Source organism: Copadichromis virginalis, linkage group LG23, assembly GCF_057382275.1.
Source record: "Copadichromis virginalis isolate Kocher_CV1m ecotype Utaka linkage group LG23, C_Virginalis_male_GT1.1, whole genome shotgun sequence".
NCBI lineage: Eukaryota > Metazoa > Chordata > Actinopteri > Cichliformes > Cichlidae > Copadichromis > Copadichromis virginalis.
The window spans coordinates 20,327,275-20,348,561 of NC_140639.1; the positions used below are offsets into that span (position 1 = coordinate 20,327,275).

A 21,287-nucleotide genomic window follows, 5' to 3' on the forward strand; every position below is an offset into this window, starting at 1 on the left:
GATATTAAAGGACCCATCCCATCCCAGCAACAAACTGTTCCAACTTCTGCAATCAGGCAGAAGATTCCGTCTGCACCATCCGAGCAAAAACGGGGAGGCTCAAGAGGAGCTTCTACCCTCAGGCCATCCAAGTCCTAAACCAGAACTTAATGTATATAATTCACTACTTACTGTATATAATGTCCTCTTTATGCATAGTTGAAGAGCATTTCAGGAAACATTTTATTTCACTGCGTGTTGTACTCGTATAACTATGCATGTGACAAATAAAGAATTTTGAATCTTTTAAGAAACCAGATATTCTTAACTGGCTGATTGTAAAATGGAGTTAATATAAATTCAGCTTAAAGCATAAAAGGTTTAAAAAACAGAGTTGCGATGAATATGGTTCATAAAAAAAAAATATGTATGGCATAGATTTGGAGTAAGTTTCCAACATCAGTGTAGATCTTGCTGAAGAATGGCTGAGCTGTTAACAGTCCAGAACAAATAAATGAGTGAATTAATAAATAATCGTTTAAAGAGAACACTACGCAAGTTACTAAGACTCGCAGTGTGCTGAGTAAGTAGTGAGGATGTAAAATGGGAAAATGCATAGCACTTTAAAAACCAGAGTTGCAAGTTTATTTGCAAAAAAAAAAAAAACATGCAATGAACAAAGAATATAAAATCAATAGACACAGAGAAAAAAGTCAAAGCCTGAGGATAAATTATAAATACACTTGACACATCAATTTAAAACAAAGCCGAGCAGGGCTAGGATCAAAAGCAACATCAAAAATAAAACTGTGGCTCAATAATTAAGCATCAAATACTCAAAATACATCAAACTGTGGAAAAGAAAATTCTACAGTCGTTCTTAATTAATTATTTAAAATTAAGCAGGTGTGTGCGTGTGTGTGTTTGTTTTAAATGCAGTTTTAGTCCCCCCCCCCCCCCCTTTAAACCAGCTTGTTTGACACAGGATGTGATCAGTGGGACGTCAATCTAAGATAAATTAGTGTTGGGTGGAGATCAAGTCTATTTCTTTTGGCATGCTTTATATTTAATAGTCTGAATCTTTGAAGTGAAATATATTTTGTTTAAATTCATATTTATTTATTTATTCAACAGAAGTTACTGAAATCCAGGAAATAAAGGAAACATAGCTTGTACATCTCAGTCAGCAGTGGAGTTTGTCAGGAGGGCCAGACTCAACCTGGTGAGAACATTAAAGAGGCTCACTGCTGTGATTGTGGAGAATCTGTACCAGAGAGGAGTTTTCTCAGAGGAAGAAGTCAGTAAAATAAGGACAGATGGTGGCGACTTTGACAAAAGGAGAAGAACTGTGGACTCTGTCATCAAAAAGGGGGAAGCAGCTTGCTATGAGTTTCTCAGGATTATTGACATAATAAAGAGATCCACAGAAAGCTCAGTCTGTTCTGGAAAATACAGAGACAGACTCTTCTTTGAAAGACGAATTTGACCTGAACTACTGGATCAGCTGCTTTTCCTTCAAGGAGGACACCAACATGGATGTAACGTATTTACAAGGTATTTTTAAACAAACTGAAGTCCGTGGCATGTTTTAATGTGATCACACTCATTTAAAATGCAGTGTTGTTCAGTGACACATGAGTTAAATCACTAAATTACTTTTTAATTAATTTCTCCTTTCTTTCAGGGCCCAGCCCGTGCCACAGATACCAGCAAAAGCTGAAATCAGAAACTCAAAAGATTTCAGAAACATCATGGATCCAAAGTAAAGCAGTCCTGTTCAACAAGGAGACATCTTTGTCGTACACTTCACTTGTGTTAGACACACAAGGACAGGCTTCACCATCCAAAATAAAAAAGTCAAAGATCAAAAAAAGCAGGAAGGTTCGCACTAAAAAACTAAAGGCCTACATACCTGAGGACAAACAGGAAACTTCCCCCAGTGAACTGCTGAAAACGTATGAAAGAAAAATCCTTTTGGTAGGAAAACCTGGAACTGGGAAAACGGCTGTGGTCCATCAGATGTTGAAACTATGGTCAGAGAAAGACAACAAGGATCTAGATTACATGTTCTACTTTGATATGAGAGAAACACCCAACATCACAGAGGTCCATAAACTGGAGGATCTTCTCTTCAGTGTGTTCAATGAACCAGATGAAGGCAAAGACAAAGTCTTAGAGGACATAAAGAATAATGCTGACAATGTTACTATCATTTTTGATGGCGTTACAGATATCCCCTCTACTTCTGTGGTGTTTAAGCTCATACAGAAGACTCTTCTACCTGAAGCAAAGATCATCATCACCTGCAGACCAGAGGTGGAGTCAGCAGACTTCCTGTTAGGTTGGGACTGTCTCAGAGTGGAAGTGAAAGGCTTCAGTGAGCAGGGCATCAGAGAATACTTATCCAAGTATCTGAGTGAGGAACACTTCAACAAAGTTTTGTGTAACTTGGAATTATTCTCTCTGTGCCACGTCCCCATGTACGCTCTGATGGTGGTTGCCTGCTTTAGTTTTGAGGGCTCAGAGTTCTCTCCACATCCCTGCACAGTTACAGAAATATACCTCAATATCCTCCATTTCTGCATTCAGAGAAATGTTGGCAAGACATCTGAAAATGAAAGCACTAAATGGGATGCAGTACTGTCTTTATCTGAGGCTGCTTTTTGTGCAACAGAAGGAAAAAATGTGAACCTGAAATCACTGCCCAAATTAGAAAGCTGTGCTTATTTAGCTTTTTTGAGCAGGAGTGTATCTCAAGTCAGCTCAACTGCAAAGAAACCCTTGTGTGCCTTTCTCCACTACACTGTTCAAGAGTTTTTTGCAGCACTGTGGGTCTTGAAGGATCCAGAACGGACCAGAAGTGTTGTCCAACAGTGTCTGACTGACAACATCAAACACATGAAACACTTAGTCCCCTTTTTGTGTGGACTGTTAAATGATAAAAACACTGATTTGCTAGAAAGTCTGATTCCTTCTCAGCAGCTCAGAGAAACATCTGGCTGGTTCTTCAAACACTTGGTGACCACCTTTGTAGATTGTAGTGACACTGAGGACTGTGAAATAGACTTGCTGTTCTTATGTCAGTGTCTCTATGAGTCTCAGTCTGCTGAAGCCTGTGTTTATCTTCTGGATAAACTGGACTACTGTCTTGATCTGAGTGGGGAGACTCTCGATCCTCAGCAATGCTATGCTGTGTCCTATATAATCAGCCAGAGTAAGGAGAGGAAAATACAGCTGAACTTGGAAAAGACAAAAGTATCAAAACAAGGAATAAGACCATTACTAGGATGTCTGAGCAAACTCCAAAGGTAAGTAAGAACATATAGTTTACGTGTTTGTTTAATCTAAATATCTGTAGACTTTTTGACATTTTCTGACTTTTAATCAGTGTTGGTCAAGTTACTTGAAAAAAGTAATCAGTAACTAATAACTGATTTCTTCCCCAAAAAAGTAATCCTGTTACTTTACTGATTACTTCTTTTCAAAAGTAATTAATTACTTAGTTACTTAGTTACTTTTTAAAAACACGATTTACAACCTGAAGAGGTGATAAAGCGATAGATCTTTCAGCCCAATTCTACTTTTTCTACATAATCCATCATACAAAATGTAATCAAATGGAAAAGTCTCTTTTTAAAACTTGTTTTATTAGTTTTAATCTTTTAACTTTATGCATCAAGCAAATATTTAATTATATGCAACATTCTCTGACTGGAAGAAATTAGTTTAACATTTAAACCTATTTTCTGCACATTCCAGCACGTAAAATAATTTTTTTGTTTACACTCACTCTTTCAAATAGATGCAAGTAAAACACAGCAGAAAATAAATAATGTCAAAGACTAGCGGTCCCTGGTGCAGGTGTGCCGCAGCAGTCAGTGGAAGAATCCGCGAGTTTCTCTGTGAGTTTCCCATTACGTCGTAGCGCACTCGGTGCTTGCTTGGAAGTTTAGGGGGGTTTTTTTCGCTGTAAAAAGAAGTTTTCTTCCCACGCACGATGGACGCTAATGTTTTTGTCACTTTTTATGGAATCAAACTTAAAATAAGGTCAGTACTTCCACGCTTTAAACGCTGCACGGTCATACTCTCTCCCGCACTCGATATATTATCCATTGTTGATCTGCACACAGCTGTTGTCACGAACATCGCACTTGCTTACGTCACTGTCATGCGACTGTAGAAAACCCCTGTGATTTGTGTATATAGACTGTTCCACGGACCCCCTCTAACCACTGCTAAGATGGTACATTCCTCCCATCCTTTGTTTTTTTTTTTTTTCTTTTTCTTTTATTAGTAATATAAACATACAAACAAAATGCACCATATATTACAGATTCAGAGAATAAACATTTCTTACATATTAGCAACTTTCATATATAGTGAAAATAAAATATAAAGATGGGGTCACATAAATTAACAGATTATTAACTCACTAAATCAAAATCTTCTACAAAGGAAACAAAAAAAGCAGCCTTTTTCTTTTTAACTAAAGTCAAAGATTTAACCAACAGGTTTAGGTCGTTTTTCCAGTGAGCCAGTGTTGGTTTAATCTTAAAAAAGCGACATTTATGTATAAAATACTTACACAAGATTAATAACACATTAACACCATAATTAGCTTTCTTTTCTTTCAAAAACACTCCAAACATTATCATATTTAAGGTAAATGGGGTAATTTGAATCCCACTGGAATAAAGCCAGGTATGAAAATCCAACCAAAATATTTGTATAAAATTGCACAAAAAGAATAGATGGTCCAAATCCTCCTCTTCTGTTTCACAAAATACACAATTACCCGTTTCTATTTTGAATCTATCACTAAGGAGTCTATTTGTCGGGTAAATTTTATTCAAGATTTTAAATTGGACTTCTTTCCCTTTAGGAGGGATAGGGAAGGTGATATAATCAGTTCTTATTTTTTCAATTTCTTCCCTTTGGAAATCTTTTAATATGTAATTACGTCTAAGTAAATTTGGAGAATAAAGACTCCTTAATGAAGATCTAAGAAACTTATTGTTGCATTTAACATCACAAAATCGAATACCATCTATATATAATTGCCTTAACTTGGAGGAGATGTCAGAATATATTATATCATTTACAACTATGTTTTTAAGTGACAATGGAATGGATTTTATAACCCGATTAAATTTACTTTTAGAACATTGGATATTAAACTTTTGGCAAAAATCTTGATGTCCTAGAACATGTCCTTCCTCATCTACAAAATGGGCAATTGCCCAAACACCTTTTGATAACCAATCTTGAATAAAAATAGATTTTCTGTTCATCAGTATATATCTATTGTTCCAAATTGGGCTATTATGTGGAGTGAAATTATGTTTAAATAACATTTTCCAATAAAGAAGGACCTGTTTATGGAATTCAGAGAGTTTAGCAGGTAGCTTAGTAATTTCAAAGTCACACTTTAGGAGAAAGTCGATACCCCCTAGTGTGTTAAAGACCTTACTTGGTATAAAAAACCAAATGGAGTGTGGATTATTTAGGAAGGATTTTAACCATTTAAGTTTCAAAACACCATTCATTATGTCAAAATCAATTGCGTTTCCACCGCCTTCAATGTATGGTTTAACCAAATCATCTTTAGATATATAATGGCACTTATTCCTCCAAATAAAATTAAAATTCAAGCTATTAATTGTTTTAATAACTTTATTCGATATTGATAGAGAGTAAGCTGGATATATAAATCTAGATAAACTATCCATTTTGGTTAATAATATTCTTCCAAAAATTGTGATGTCTCTTTGTAACCACTTATTTAGGATTGTCTTACATTTGTCAACATTATCTAAAATATTTACTTTTTCTAAGACTTTGTGATCTTTTGAAATTGTGATGCCCAAATATTTTACCTCCTTCTTCACCTTTATATCGTACAGTAATTGTGAATTACACTCCTTTAATGCCAATAATTCACATTTATTTAAATTTAACTTTAAGCCTGAAGCTTTTGAGAATGTAGTGATTATTTGTTTTACCAGGGGAATCTGATGTTCATTTTTTAAGAAAAGAGTAGTGTCATCCGCAAGTTGACTAATTATTAAAGAATTGTCCATAATCTCAATTCCGGCAACGCTGCTGTTTTTAATTAGAATTGCGAGCATCTCCACAACCATTATGAACAACAACGGAGAGCTTCCACACCCTTGCCTAATTCCTCTTTTGACGCTAAATCTTTTACCAGTGCCATAGCCTAATGACACAGAGCTATTTATATCATTATACAGTATATCTATTATCTTCCTAAATTTATCCCCAAATCCAAATCGAGTTAGTGTTTCTAAAATAAAAGGATGTTCTACTGAATCGAAAGCTTTATAAAAGTCCAAGAAAAGAATAAAACTGTCATCACTAATCAGATCATTGTAGTCCAGTAAGTCTAAAACCAATCTGATATTATTATGAATGTTCCTGTCTTTCAAAAACCCTGATTGTGTCTCACTAATTATACTTGAAACCCCTTGTTTGAGCCTTGTTGCAACTGAGCTAGAGAAAATTTTATAATCTGTATTTAATAAAGTTATGGGCCTTAAGTTATCCAATTGTCGTTTATCTTTGTTTGGTTTAGGAATTAATGTAATTAATCCTTGTTTCATGCTAGACATCAATTCTCCCTTTTCAATACTGGCCAGTACACTGTAAAAACTGTGATTGGGGTTAATTAGAATCTAATAGGAGAGTAATAGTAATTATTACTCAGTAAAAACGTGTATGAGTAGTTTTAATCAAATCTAAGCAAAATTCAACAATTTTGAGATGTTCAGTTATTTAAATTTACACAGTTTTGTTTGGGGTAAATTCAGAAATGGTTTGTTGAGTAGATTTAAAAAAAATGTTTGAGTACTAAAAAAATTTAAGAAATCTAATAGATTTAACTGATGAAAGCATTTTCATTTTAATCATTGTACACTTCCGCCCATAATCCTTTGTGCCACGTGCAGGACACACGCGCTTCATGAGTGGACGTCTCCATTTTGTCAGAGGTAAGACTTCTTAATTTGTTCAAATATAAGACACGGTTTAAACAATAACGTATATCGGTTTTGAGTAAAGGTTTTAAACAGTATGATACGTCGAAATTTTATTAATAATCATCACTGTAATGATAGTATCGTATTTTTACACAAATGGCAGTTAGTGGACTGCTAGCACAAGGTCACTTTCCAAGCCTTCACGACTGTGTTACTGAACAGCTTTAACTAACCACATGTTTTACCGTATTAAAAAATATCAACGGTATATTCCGATGAGTTTTAACGTCTTTCATCCACGTTTAAAAGTTCATGAAAAGGTTTTGCGGTCAGTTGTGAGTGATTTTGTCAGCCACAGTCAGTTTTTCGAACTCCAGTTTCCAATAATGGCGGCCGCTACTAAGTTTTAAAATTACTCTTAGTAATCTTTCTGGGTCACAAAATAAACTTTTAACATATTTTCAGGCGCGAAAGTAGCTGTGTAAACATCAAATATCTGCTCGGTTTATCAAGATATCGCATGTTTGCAAAAGTGCTTCGACGTTTTCGGAGCATCTGCTACCCACCAGCTCGATAGCAAGCCGGGAGCTCGAGGGTCACTGAAGCCGCTGAGAACGGCACAACTCCCGGCACATCATTTTCAGATCACCGCGGGGTTTCGCTACTCAGTTTAAACGTAATGTATAAGTCACTTAGACAACCTAAAAATGTTATTGTTTGGTTTTTTTCAGTGTTTTATTTGTTCGTGAGTAAATCGGTTTGGCTGAGATTAAAGTTATTAGATTAGATTAGATAAAATAAAACTTTATTAATCCCCCGGGTGGGTTCCTCCTTGGTTTTTACACAGCTGACTAAACGTCAAAAATGATAATGTTGCTTTCCTTTCAGGTAATGGAAGATCCCTCAACTTAAATTCACCTGATCAGCATGGGATTGAAGTTGCAGGCTATCATAGCCAAGGTATTTTCCACAGACATTTCAGCTTGGAATTTTATTTAAAGAATTTTTTTGTCAAATTTCATTTGCATGGTGCACAGCTCCACTAATTTGTTTGCATGTTTTTGTCAGTGCAAGAGGACGCCAGGACGTCACTGATATAATTAACAACACAATTATGGGTTTCATGTTTTAATTGTATTTTAAATACATGTCTATTCTTAGTAAAAAAAACAAACAAAAAACAAACAAAAAAACACAAGTACAGGTATTGCTGGGTTTTTGTTTTGTCCCAAGAAGGAAAAACCCTTTCTGACGAACATAAACTAAATTAGATAAAAAAACTAAATGACTAAATTAATGTAATTTACTAAAACGACACATTTAAAGATTGAACCTGTCAAGCATGTTGACAATACCTTTGTGTTGACTGTCAGCACCCAGGCATGTGCATTAACATCAGCTAATTATTGCACATAATGCTCCATGTGATGATAATTTGATATTTAACAGTTTTTTTTAATACTGCCAATTCTCACAGTTTTGTCTTAATAAATGGTCACTTATCTGATGGTAATTTTTGGAATTCTTGCTCATTTTCAGTCACCAAGCAATCCTAGCAATAACATAACCAGAAATCTGGTTATTCAGTGCTTGATGGTGTACCTTGGGGAGTCCATTGATCAACTGATCAAAGAGTACAGTGTAAGTGTTGAAGTAGAAACATTATTCTGTTTTTGTTATTCATATGTGTTTGTCAAGTTTCAAATAATTTGAGGCATTATCATGTTTTATTTGTCATTCAGCTACAGGATGTGTCCAGGAAATATTTCATGTGTGCAACTACAGTCAGAAAACCCATGTGTTTGTTGTTTCAGGATGCTGATGAGGATGGTGTGTCACAAGATCTTTCTGAACAGAGGATGAAAATCTACAAAATCAAGGCTGTTGGATCTGAGGAGGATGACATTGGCATTGTGCTGGAGGGTGTGAGAGTTATGCCTGCTCTGGGCAATTTTCCAAGAGCATGCGCAATGCTGGTTGGATTGACATATGCAGTCGATCTTACCTATCCCAAAGAGCTAAAATACACCTTGGAAGTATTCCAGAAACTTTTCCTTGAACTGGATTGTGCTAAGCTCTCACCAAAAGTGAACAGCCTCAAGAACAAGTTATTGGCTTAAACGAGGACTCTGAAAGAATGAAAGGGAAGTAAGCTCACTGAAAACCTTTGGTTTGTCTTTGTTAGATGCAGCTATCTTTTCAGTTTTTAAGTTAATTTCATCTTATTCATATCTTACCCAAATGACCTGCAATGTGTCAGGCTGTATTTGTGCTCTTCATTTTAATTTTGTTTTTTATTACCTACAAGTTTCTTAGGAATATTCTGTTTGAAAGGCAGCAAATTGGAGGAATCACTAGTGAAGCTTTTCTTTGTTTATAGTGTATGTTACTATAAAACATTGGTTTAAAACAACTTTAAAATTTAACAGAAGTGCAGTCCTGTAGCTGTAGAAATGTTACTTCCTCTTACATGTGTCTTAGATTTTCTCAGGTTAAACATCCAAATTGGGATAAAAGGTTGATTTACATTATTGATATTCCATGTACATGAGTGAAAAACCTTTGTTCTACAGTTATATTGAGTGATTCAATTTAACAAAAGATTGACAAACTAAAGTTTTTGTTTGTCAATCATAAATAAGTAACAGAGATAAAGGAAACGGTAAAGGATATTCAAATTTCAGGTTCATGTTGATATTACAGTCTAAAGATTAATTTCTTTTTTACAAAACTGGTTTACATTCATGCAGTTTATGTTGCTGTTGCTCTGTACACAAAGCTGTGTGATAAACTGTTTATGACACTAAAACAAATTTACAGCAGAGGAATGTATTTAGGAGATCAGGAGATTGTTGATGAGAATTCAGTGTATACGAGCAGAAAAATGTTATATTATAAATTACTGTGTTTTATTTTCCACAATAAAACAAATTACTGTGTTGATGTTTTCTTTGTGAAATTGATTCATTTTACTCAGAAAATAAGTTAAATTCATTTCATTTTCTCTTATTATTCAGTCATTATTTTTAAGGTTTATTTGGAAAATTATTGAATCCAATTTGAGTTTTACTGAAAAAACAAGAAGATTTCATTTCTTTGTAATGGATATTTTAGGAAGTTTTTACTAAACCTTTGCCAGATAGTTAGTAAATTCAAAGTAATTTTTCTCAGAGACTTATTTCATATCAATTATTTTTTTTGGTAAAGTTGGGCAATTTCAACCTTCAGTTTGAGATTTTGACCCTAAATCCAACACATATTTACAGTTTAATTCTATTAATATCTACTTTTGTTTTCTATTTGAATTTAATTAACATTTTCTCTACATTTTACATAAATCTTTTGAAATTAAAATCTACTTAATTATTTCAAGTGTCACTTTGTTGCCATAACTTTTTTAAGTAACCTCTAGTCACAGTTTTTACAGTGTATAGCTTTGAATAAAATTTCCCGTAAGTCTTCCCAAAAAAATTGGAAGAAATTAACTGTAAGCCCATCTGGACCAGGGGATTTATTAAGTGCCATTTTCTTAACAGATGCATCTAACTCTTCAATTCTGAAGTCAGATTCACATAATTCCTTAAATGATTCATCAATTTTAGGGATCAGATTATCTATTTGATCAAAAAAGACATCACAATCTGCTTGGGAGAACTGTGAGGAGTATAAATTGGAATAGAATGTATAAGTTTCATTCTCCAAAATTTTAGGGTCGTCACATTCAATGCCATCAATTAACAGAGAAGATATAAAATTTCTTTTCTGTCTGCTCTTTTCTAAATTAAAAAAATATGAAGAATTTCTTTCCCCCTCCTCAATCCACTTGGCCCGTGAACGCACAAAAGCTCCTTCTGCTTTATTTAGGTAGAGCTGATCTAATTTAGTTTGCAACTCCATAAGTTTACTCCTTTCTTGGGTATTTAGATCATCTTTACTACAGCAATAAGTAATTTCTTGGAATAATTTACATTCATATTCTCTTTGCTTTTGACTTGTGTTTTTACTGAATTGAATACTAAATTCTCTAATTTTGAATTTAATGAATTCCCATTTATTGATATATCCTACAATTAGATGATCAGCCATAATATCTTTTATAATTTTTTTGACTATGTTGCAGTAGTCTTCATTTTGTAAAAGTTTGGCATTGAACTTCCAATAAGTTCTTTTATTTGATTGTCTAATTTCCGATTCTAAGCACAGTTCAATAAAGCAATGATCAGATAGAGGTGCATTTGACATTGCAACTTTTACAGTGTGGCTAAGAATGATGTCACTTCCTAGCCAATAGTCTATTCTAGATTTACAAGCTCCATTTGGTTTAAACCAGGAAAAGCTCTTAATTTCTGGATTTCTTACTCTCCAAATATCTGTCAAGTTGTTATTAATCAAAAATTCTATAATTAGGTTATTTTTTTGTGGTCTACCTGTCCTTGAGGGCCATCTATCAGTCCATTCATCAGGAGTCATATTCCAATCACCACCCATTAAAATGTATTCTGTAGGGTATCGACCTTTAAGTTCAAAAATATTTGAAGTTATATCTTCTAACATAATTTTATTCTGACTTTCATTGTTATATCCATAAACGTTGACTAAAATGAAAAACAAACTTTCAACTCTCATTACAGCAATCAACCAATGACCATTCAAGTCAGTTCGTTGTATTACAAGATCCCCGGGAAAGTTATTGAATAAAATTGCTACACCCCCCGACCTCATTGAGCCATGGCTAAACAGGATTTTGCTACCCCATTGGTTTGACCAAAAAGATACATCACTATCAGATGAATGAGTCTCTTGTAGAAAAATACAGTTTGATTTTTTACCTTTGCAGTACAAAAATAAGGCTTTTCTTTTAACAGATTCTCTTAAACCCCTAACATTTAAAGAACCAAAACAAATGTTAACATTCAACATGAACTATAGACAGAATATCACTCACCACGTGAGAAAAAGAAGAAAAAAAAAAGTACTAAATGCTGAGCTCCTCAGACCGCGAACAAGTTTCCACTATTTCAGTTTTTGTCATTTTTAGTTCTAGCTGGGCTGTTGTACTGAACATGTGTCGTGCGTGTGCGTGAATGATAAGTAAGTGCCTTGTATTTGTTTGTTCTATGGTTGTAACTTATCATACACTTGCCTATCTACATTGTGTGATGCCTTTATAGAGTTTTCCAGCGGTTTGTGTAGCCACGAGACACTGTATATTCACGCTGATTTGACCAAAATGGTGCTACCCTTGTGAACTGAGCTGCCCAAAGTAAAGATGGAGTCTATCCCTGTGCAGCAGCCCATTTGTGTCCACCAGGGGGTGGTGTTTAGTCATTTCTGTTCAACCCTTTCTGTATTATTTAGACCAGTTTGGTTGACTTTAATTGTTTGCTAATTGTAATTTCTGTTATTTTACAGAACCACACACACACATACATATACTCACACGAATTCACTTCTGGAGATGTTTGGATTAAAAGAACCCTAATTATCATTGCTGTGGACCCTCTCTTTCATCATATAAGTCACCTGTGCCTTCTGACCGAGGATAGGAAAATCCTGCTGTAATTTGCCAGTCTATTAAGCACACACATGTCCAATTCAGAGACATTCTCGCAAAAAATCAGGGTTTTAGTAACGCAGTAATGCAGCGTTCCTACAGGAAAGTAACGGTAATCTAATTACCGTTTTTGCAATAGTAATCCCTTACTTTACTCGTTACTTGAAAAAAGTAATCGGATTACAGTAACGCGTTACAAGTAAGTTACAAGTAACACGTTACTGCCCATCTCTGCTTTTAATACTAGAAAACATTCTCTGAGGTAGACCAGCTAAAATCAGTCCTTAATTTTATGAATATAAGCTAAAGGTCACATAAAATCTACTTAAATTAACTTGCTGTCTGAAGGTTTCCATGCTTCTTTTTTTGCCATTGTCATTCTAATGCCTTTAGTATTTTCTTCATTTTTGTCAGAACTTCCAAAGTACAAATACTTTGCATCACTCTCCATATAAAAGACATATGTGTATCTGAGATTTTCATTTAAAATGTAAAATGTAATAAATTCACACATTCATGATGCCTTTTTTAAAACTTAAACCATTAGCAATCATCATAGTGCTACCACCTTGCTTCACACTTGAGCTGATGTTGACAAAACAAAGTGATGGTCAAACTCTTATCTGGTGACGCTGGATGCCCCAAAGCATAATGTCTCAGTGATGTTCTATTAGATTTAGGTCGAACAAGTCAGGGGCCAGTCAATAGTATCAATTTCTTCATCCTCCAGGATCTACCTGCATGCTTTTGCCACATGAAACTGGACATTGTCGTACAGAAGGAGGAGCCCAGGACCCAGGTTCAGGAGTTTCATCCTGATACCTTGTGGTAGTCAGGGTGTAGTTGCCTAGCCTGTAGAGGGTTGTGCAGATCATTTCTGACCCACCACCAAACTGGTCATTCTGAACGAAGTTACAAACAGCATAATGTTCTCCACAGCTTCTCCAGACCCCTTCATGTTTGTCATATGTGCTCAGGGTGATACTGCTCCCATCTTTGAAAATAACAGGGCACCAGTAGCAGATGGCAATTGGGTCCTTGGTGCCAGGCAGTGAGGCCCACTAGATGATTTCAGGCCCTGAGGTCTATTTCTGATTGTTTGTTTGGTCAGAGACATTCCCTCCAGGGCCCTGGTGGAGGTTATTTATCTAGGGCACTAGCAGTCTCCATTCTGTTTCTCCTTGCAAAAAGGAGCAGATTCCAGTCCTGCAGATGGGTTAAGGACCTTCTAGGGTCCTGTCCAGCTCTCCTAGGTAACTACCTAACTCTTGGAATCTTCTCTGTGAACTTGGGACTCGCCTGGGAGACACAGAAAACCTTTTGGGAATGGCACATATTGATGTGCAATCCTGGAGAGGCTAGACTATCTGTGCAACCTTTGCAGGTTCCAGGTATCTCCTCATGCTACCCGTAGTGACACTGACCCTATCCAAATGCAGAGTTAGTGAAAAGATTGACAGAAAAGATAAGGAGGAGAAAAAAGTAAGTGAGCTCCACTTGTAAAACTATTCCTCTTTTAAAAGTTGTCTCGTTGTTCCCCAAATAATAAAAATTAAACTTAAACAGTTTTTTATAAGATGGTTGCCTAAGATGACCATAAGAACTTGGGGGAAACTTTGAAGTGATATCAGGATAATAATATTAAGAATAATTTTCTAACCTCTGTGAAAAAATAATCAACTATTGATACATTAAATATGTTAGTGTGCCTAAAAAAAAAAAGAAAAAAAAAGACCAAGGATCATAACACAAGATTGCAGATTTTTAAGTCAGTGGTCAAACTAAGGGTAAGCAAAAATTACAAAGTACAAACTAAAGTTCTGTGCATTAGTCTGTACCCTAGGGGAGTCCAACTTCAGGCCTCAAGGGCCAGTATCCTGCAGGTTTTAGATATCACCCTGGGTCAACACACCTGAATCAAATGATTCATTCATTACCAGGCCTGGAGAACTTAAAGACATGTTGAGGAGGAAATTAGCCATTAAAATCAGCTGTGTTGGATCAAGGGCACATGGAAGACCATCACAAACCTCAGTACTGGGAACAAGCTAGCAAAGGAGTTTAGCTAACGTAAGCTAAAGTGGCAGTGTCTGTTTTTGTTTTTGACGCTGTCGCCGGTACGAGATTCCGGAATGGCACCACTTACCTCAACATCCAGCTGTGAAAGCTGCATCAACCTGAGCCAAAAAGTGATCGAGCTGGAACAAAGGATATCCACGCTATACCAAATCCAGGGGGCTGAATGCGAACTTGACACGATCCTCCTTGGCAAAGCTCAAACCACCGCTACTAGCGCTGAGCTAGCCGACACAGTGCACCATCCAGCTGCTGTGTCCCAAGATCCCGCCAACAGTCAACACAGGCTCTCAACTTGCGTCGCTGCTGCTTCTGCCAAGGACGAGAACTCCTGGTTTCAGCTAGGGGCCAGACCCAAGGCTCTGGTCAGCTCCACTCCACTCCAACCAGCGCCATGGACCATGGTTGAGACGCGTGGTGGCTGCAGAGGGGGCAGGAGGATCCGTCTCTCGCACCCTCACCCCTCTGGTGAGGTAGTATTGGAGAATAAATTCAATGTCCTGGATCCTGTGGACTTTCCTCCTCTGACTGCTAGCCCTCACCATCCCGCTGTGTCGCAGAGGTCTGCGCCATCTCCACCACTACGCCCCCGGAGCCGCGGCGGGCAACCCGACGCTGTGGTGCAAACTCACCGCGGAGAGCTGTGCTTTACCCCGGCTCCTCGGAGAAGAGGACCCACGGCGCGGCTACCTGGGAGTCACTCACGCAGTCCGGCTGGCGCATCTCCATCTGAACACCCCCGGCGTCGCGGCGCGGGCATCTCAGATGGCCAACAGCCCCCAGTGGCACCTCCTCTCTCCACGCTGGTCCTCGGGGATTCCATCGTCAGGAACGTGCGGATGAGGGGGGCGCTCACGCTGTCGTTCCCGGGAGCCACTGTTGTTGACATAGTGGACAGAATTCCCAACATTCTGGCATCCCACCCACAGGTTAACCGGCTTATCATCCACATCGGCACCAATGACATCCCCAAACAGCAATCTGAGCTGCTGAAGTTGGACTTCCTCGAACTCTTCAGCCTCCTTGGTCAGCTGCAGGTGAGTGCTTTTATCTCTGGGCCCACCCCCACCTGTGGCAGAGGGATAGGCCGTTTCAGCCGGCTGCTCAGCCTTAACACCTGGCTTTCCTCCGCCTGTGTCTCCCACGGCGTGGGTTTTATTAACAACTTTGATGCCTTCTGGGAGAGGAGGCATCTTTTTGGGGCAGACGGGCTCCACCTCAACGCCTGGGGACGCCGTTTGCTGTCCGCCAATTTGGCATTTGGCGTACAGCACTCCCGCACATCGCCCTGTCACTACCCCAAACTGACATTACCTGCTGATCCGTCTGCCACTGACTGATGTTCCCCTGGTCCCAGCTCCTATATTTGTTCCACTTTTAACAGTAATACACAAAACTCTGGACTAGCACCTTTCTCTCCCACAGTCAACACAATACCCGTCATAATCACAAACAGAGAGCAACAGAATTATCATAAATCCAGTAACTCCAAAAATATTAATAACCTCCGGCCTCTTCAAAAATATCAACATCCATTCAACTCTATTGTCAAAAATCCACCAGTCTCAATCAGTATGGCACTTTTAAATGTACGCTCTCTGTCGAACAAGTCTTTTATTATTAATGATTTAATTTTAGATAATAAACTTGACTGTTTATTTTTAACTGAAACATGGCTGGGTTCGGATGCACCAGTTGTTCTCACTGAGGCCTCCCCACCAAATTTTAATTTCTCTTTTTCTATTAGAAGTGGTAAGAGAGGTGGTGGGACTGCATCTTTAGCCAACAACACACTCACCACCAAACAAATTTTATTTGATCATTTTACCACTTTTGAATTCCATGCTATTGTTTTCAGCAGCCCTCCAGTTTTATCTGTCACAGTTTATAGACCACCTAAAGACAGCGCTGCTTTTATCAAGGAATTCTCAGAATTTTTAACAAACATACATTCAAAATATAATATGATAATTTTAACCAGTGATTTTAACCTGCACATAGATAATCCTTCTGACCCTGCAACAAAAGAATTCTTAAACATTCTTCACTGTTTGGATTTTACCCAGCACGTCACGCAGCCGAGTCACAACAGAGGACACACTCTGGACCTGGTCATCACCCATGGGCTGTCCACCAGCGTGTCCTCTGTTGTTGACTTGGCTGTCTCTGACCACTACTGTGTGTTTTTTAACATCACCGGTTTTATTCAGCGGGAGACCTCGGTGCGAACTGTGAGGAGGCGCTATCTAACCTCTGAAGTGGCTGCAAATTTTACCAGGGTTTTAGACGAATGCCCCCCTGTGATTTTACCTGCATCCTGCGATTTGATTTTTAGTTATTTCAACAGCAAACTGAAGAAAAGCCTTGACTCCGTTGCTCCACTCACCACCAAAAAGATTAACGTAAAACATGCATCACCCTGGAGAAACGAAGAAGTCAAAAAACTCAAAAGAAATTGCAGGGCAGCAGAAAGGAGATGGAGGAAAAATAAAAATACTATCAACCATCAAATATTTTGCGAGCAACTTAAAGTGTACAATAATACATTAAGGAAGTCAAGAAATTCATACTTCGCCAAAATAATCAGTATTAACAAAAATAATCCCAAGGTCCTCTTTTCCACCATAGATCATTTATTTAACCCTGATTTTAACAGCTCCCAAAGAACCCCCACAGACTCACTCTGTGAGCAGTTTGCAGACCACTTCAGGGGAAAGATCAGCGCCATCAGATCTGATATTTTATCTAATCGTGATATGATTTTAAATACATCTGAGGGCTCGATTGTACCTGAGGAGACACTGGACAGCTTTGTCCTGGTTAATGCTGAGAACTTTCAGAAGGTTTTCTCCACAGTGAGACCCACCACATGTCTTTTAGATCCAATTCCTTCTTCACTCTTTAAAACACTTTATGGATTTTTTGAGGCTGAGCTTTTATGCATGATGAATTGCTCTCTTCAGTTGGGTGTCTTCCCTGCTGCCTTTAAAACGGCGGTGGTGAGGCCCCTTCTGAAGAAGAGCAATTTGGATTGTAATGATTTTAATAACTACAGACCTGTATCCAACTTACCATTTTTAAGTAAAGTCTTAGAAAAACTTGTTTTTACTCAGATTACTGATTTTCTCAATGATAGACAGATCCTGGAGATATTCCAGTCTGGATTTAGGGTGAACCACAGCACAGAGACAGCTCTCCTAAAGGTTTTAAATGATCTTAGATGTAACTGGGGCTCCCAAAAGCTCTCAGTCCTGGTGCTACTGGATCTAAGCGCAGCCTTTGATACAGTAGACCACGCTATTCTTTTAAACAGACTGAAACACATGGTGGGCCTCTCTGGTGCTGTACACAGCTGGTTCACTTCCTATCTCTCTGACAGAACTTTTATGGTGAGTATGGATACATGCTCCTCTAAGATCCATAAAATGACATGTGGTGTGCCTCAAGGGTCGGTTCTAGGCCCTGTACTTTTTAATTTGTATATGCTCCCTCTCGGCGGTGTCATCAGGAGGCATGGAGTGAACTTCCACAGTTACGCTGATGACACGCAGCTGTACATCTCCGTGTCTCCTGATGACACCAGACAAATGGATGCCCTCTTTAACTGTATCTTGGATATAAGATCTTGGATGGCAGAAAACTTTTTACAACTTAACCAGGACAAAACTGAAGTTTTAATTGTCGGTCCTGAGGCTCAGAGAGAGAAACTCTTGTCTAAATTAGAGGCATTTTCACTATGTCCTTCGCTACAAGTGAAAAACCTGGGTGTTATTTTTGACTCTGAGCTTGGTTTTATCCCACATATTAAACATGTAACTAAAATTGGATTTTATCATCTAAAAAATATAGCCAGAGTCCGCCCTATTCTCTCTCGGGCCAACACGGAGATGCTGATGCATGCTTTTATTACCAGTCGCATTGATTACTGTAATGCCCTGCTCTCTGGTCTTCCTAAAAAGAATATTTCAACTTTACAACTTTTACAAAACTCGGCGGCTCGTGTGCTGACGAAGACCAGAGGGCGGGCCCACATTACACCGGTTTTAGAATCGCTGCACTGGCTCCCCGTGTGTTTCAGGATCGATTTTAAAGTTCTTTTATTGGTTTTTAAATGTCTTAATGGTCTTGGGCCTTCTTATCTCTCAGATCTGCTTTTACCATACGAACCCTCGCGGACCCTGAGGTCCTCTGGTACTGGCCTTTTGATTGTCCCTAAAGTCAGGACACATACTCACGGAGAGGCAGCGTTTCAGTGGTATGGTCCTCGTCTGTGGAACAGCCTGCCGGAGGAGCTCAGGGCCGCAGAGAACGTACATGTTTTTAAGAACAGGCTCAAGACCCACCTTTTTAATTTAGCTTTTACTTAGCGTTTATTTATTTTATGCTTATTTATTCTATCCTGTTATTCTATTATTAATTTAGGATTTACCTAATATTTGTTTGATTTTATTCTTATTCATTTTTTAATCTTCTTATTCTATTTATATTTATATTATATCCTGTTCTTATTTATTTTATCATTTTACCCTATATATATTGTATTGCGTCATATCTCCAGTGTTTCCTCGGAGGGCGCTCTCTGCACCGGGGCTGTTATTGACCGTGGCTGCTGGGTCTCTGGGGTCCTCTCAGCCTGGCTGGGGGGCTCCTTTGCCTCCCTCCTGCTGTGTGCCCAGCCTGGAGGCTGCGGTCTGTGACCGGCTCCCGGTGCAGACGGCTCCCTGTTATAGTGTTTCCTCACTTGGCTCATGCGAGCCCAGCCCAATTTTTACTCTTTAAGTGTGCGCGTGTGTGTATGTGTGTGTGGGTGGGGGGATATATGTGTATTGAGAGTGTGGGGAGTGAGTTGGAGGGTGGGGTGGGCTGCTTTTAACTATGTAAAGCACTTTGTGCTACATTTTCTCTGTATGAAAAGTGCTTTATAAATAAAGATTGATTGATTGATTGATTGATTGATTGATTGATTGATTGATTGATGTAAAACTTGCAGGACACCAGCCCTCGAGGCCTGGATTTGGACACCCCTGCCTGTACATGTTAACAGCACACTTGTGGTGAATCTGAGTTGTCTATGCAGACTCTTGCAGTTGAGTCTTGGTGTTGAGATGTGGAAACTAGAATGAAAAAAGCAAACATTTTAATTCAGTTTAGGCAATAACAAACATACTTACCTATTTTGTGGACTCTTATTTTCTTGGCTTTTTTTTGTTTTAAAACAATTTCTTTTAAAACAGTTGTTAACAACCATCAAGAGACTTGATGGTTGTTAACTTCTCATTACTTGTCAATTAATATGAAGCTCTCCAATAAATTTCCAGTTTCCAGTTATCATGGCAGCTTTGGACCATTTGTCTTCTCAGCGAGGTGGAGGTGGATTACATCAGCTTACTTTGCTTTGCTGAGAACCAGCTGCACCTTTCAGTAAACAGTCAGCCACAACTCTATGACCGTGCTGGAAAAGTCCTGCAGAAAAGTGCAGAGAAGGTTAAAGTCTGCCTCCACTGGGATCACAGAAGTTCCGTTGACCAATCTGTCAGCGAGTTTCTCTTACAGTTTTTACCCAACATCCACTCACTCAGGTATACTGCTTATATGCATATTAATCTACTTATGCCCACATCTATATTTCATCTGTCTTTAACTTCGAATGTGTCATTCAGAAATTATTACATTGAATTAAAACTCTGACTTTAAAGATTTTTCTGATCTCTTGATGAATCTCATCAATAGAGCAGCAGAGGGAACAAAACATTGAGCATGATGATGATGGTAGCAGCTCTATAGTGAGCAGCAGATGAAAATTTCAGGCAATAGTCTTCATCACTTTGTGTGTCCACCTGCAGATGTAGAAGATGTGTTAGAGCAGGATGAGTGTTTGTGTTGTAAGAGTGTAAAACAGTGTTCAGCTGCTCTGATGGAAGATGTGTTCATCACTGAATTTTTCCCTGTTATTGTTCCAGTGTTGATACAAAGACATCAGATGAAGACAGAATGAGGTTCTTTGTGAATCTGTTCTGTGCAGCAGCAGAGAGAGAACAGCAGACAGGAGAGAAGATACTGGAGCTGTTATCATCAGTGTGCACATATCAAACATTCCCTTTTGATGATGCATACATGAATGACGATATGAAGAAATATCAACCAGACTTCCTGTTGGATCTGTGCTCCCATATGAAGGACTATGAGACTAAAACAGGCTTGAGTGTCCTTCCATCATTACAGTCAGTTTTTTCAGCTCCTGCTGTCTGGTCCATAAACCTCTCAGAGAGAAAGACCTCCATCCTCCTGGAAGTGCTGAAACTCCAACTAGAGAAGAAACAAGTGGAGCTGACACAGTACACTCATAAAAAGAGTAAAATTAGGAGTTTCCTGCAGTGTCTGCCTTATATCTCACAGCTCAGGTAAATGAAATTTTCTTCACATGAGTCAAATATCTGTAAGAAAAGATGTGATGGAAATATTTGAAGCTCCATAAATTGTAAAGTGGTGATTTTGTCTTGTGCTATTTGTTTGTCATCAGCATCATATTTGTGACTTTATCTACATGGATCATATTGTAAATGTATTCAGACTCTGTCATATTTCAGAGGGAAACGTGCTCAGTACACTACTGTGTTTCACTGACCTGTTCAGCTGTTTGTTGCTGTGAAGTTTCATATTTTCTATAAATCTCAGATGAAACA

The 21,287-nt window shown here is 38.1% G+C and overlaps 1 protein-coding gene and 1 long non-coding RNA gene across 4 annotated transcripts in view; both read left to right on the plus strand.

Moving 5' to 3' along the window:
- Positions 1-1,125: 1,125 nt before the first annotated feature.
- The window catches only part of LOC146680749 (uncharacterized), a 60,860-nt gene continuing 40,698 nt past the window's right edge, over positions 1,126-21,287 (plus strand). Inside the window, exons 1-4 of one of the 2 annotated variants that reach the window (XM_085449891.1) lie at positions 1,126-1,533; positions 1,664-3,287; positions 19,923-20,183; positions 20,565-21,005. In XM_085449891.1, coding sequence (XP_085306017.1) covers positions 1,512-1,533; positions 1,664-3,287; positions 19,923-20,183; positions 20,565-21,005 — 2,348 coding nt within the window. In that variant the 5' untranslated portion in view covers positions 1,126-1,511. The remainder of the gene's footprint in view (positions 1,534-1,663; positions 3,288-19,922; positions 20,184-20,564; positions 21,006-21,287) is intronic. The other variant, XM_085449893.1, reaches the window with a different exon arrangement.
- On the plus strand, positions 6,639-8,970 carry LOC146680750 (uncharacterized). Of its 2 annotated transcripts, XR_014918289.1 has the most exons (4): positions 6,639-6,986; positions 7,863-7,934; positions 8,514-8,615; positions 8,789-8,970. It is a non-coding gene; the product is annotated as an uncharacterized LOC146680750 (long non-coding RNA). The 2 variants fall into 2 exon arrangements; XR_014918288.1 differs by having other exon boundaries at positions 6,639-7,934.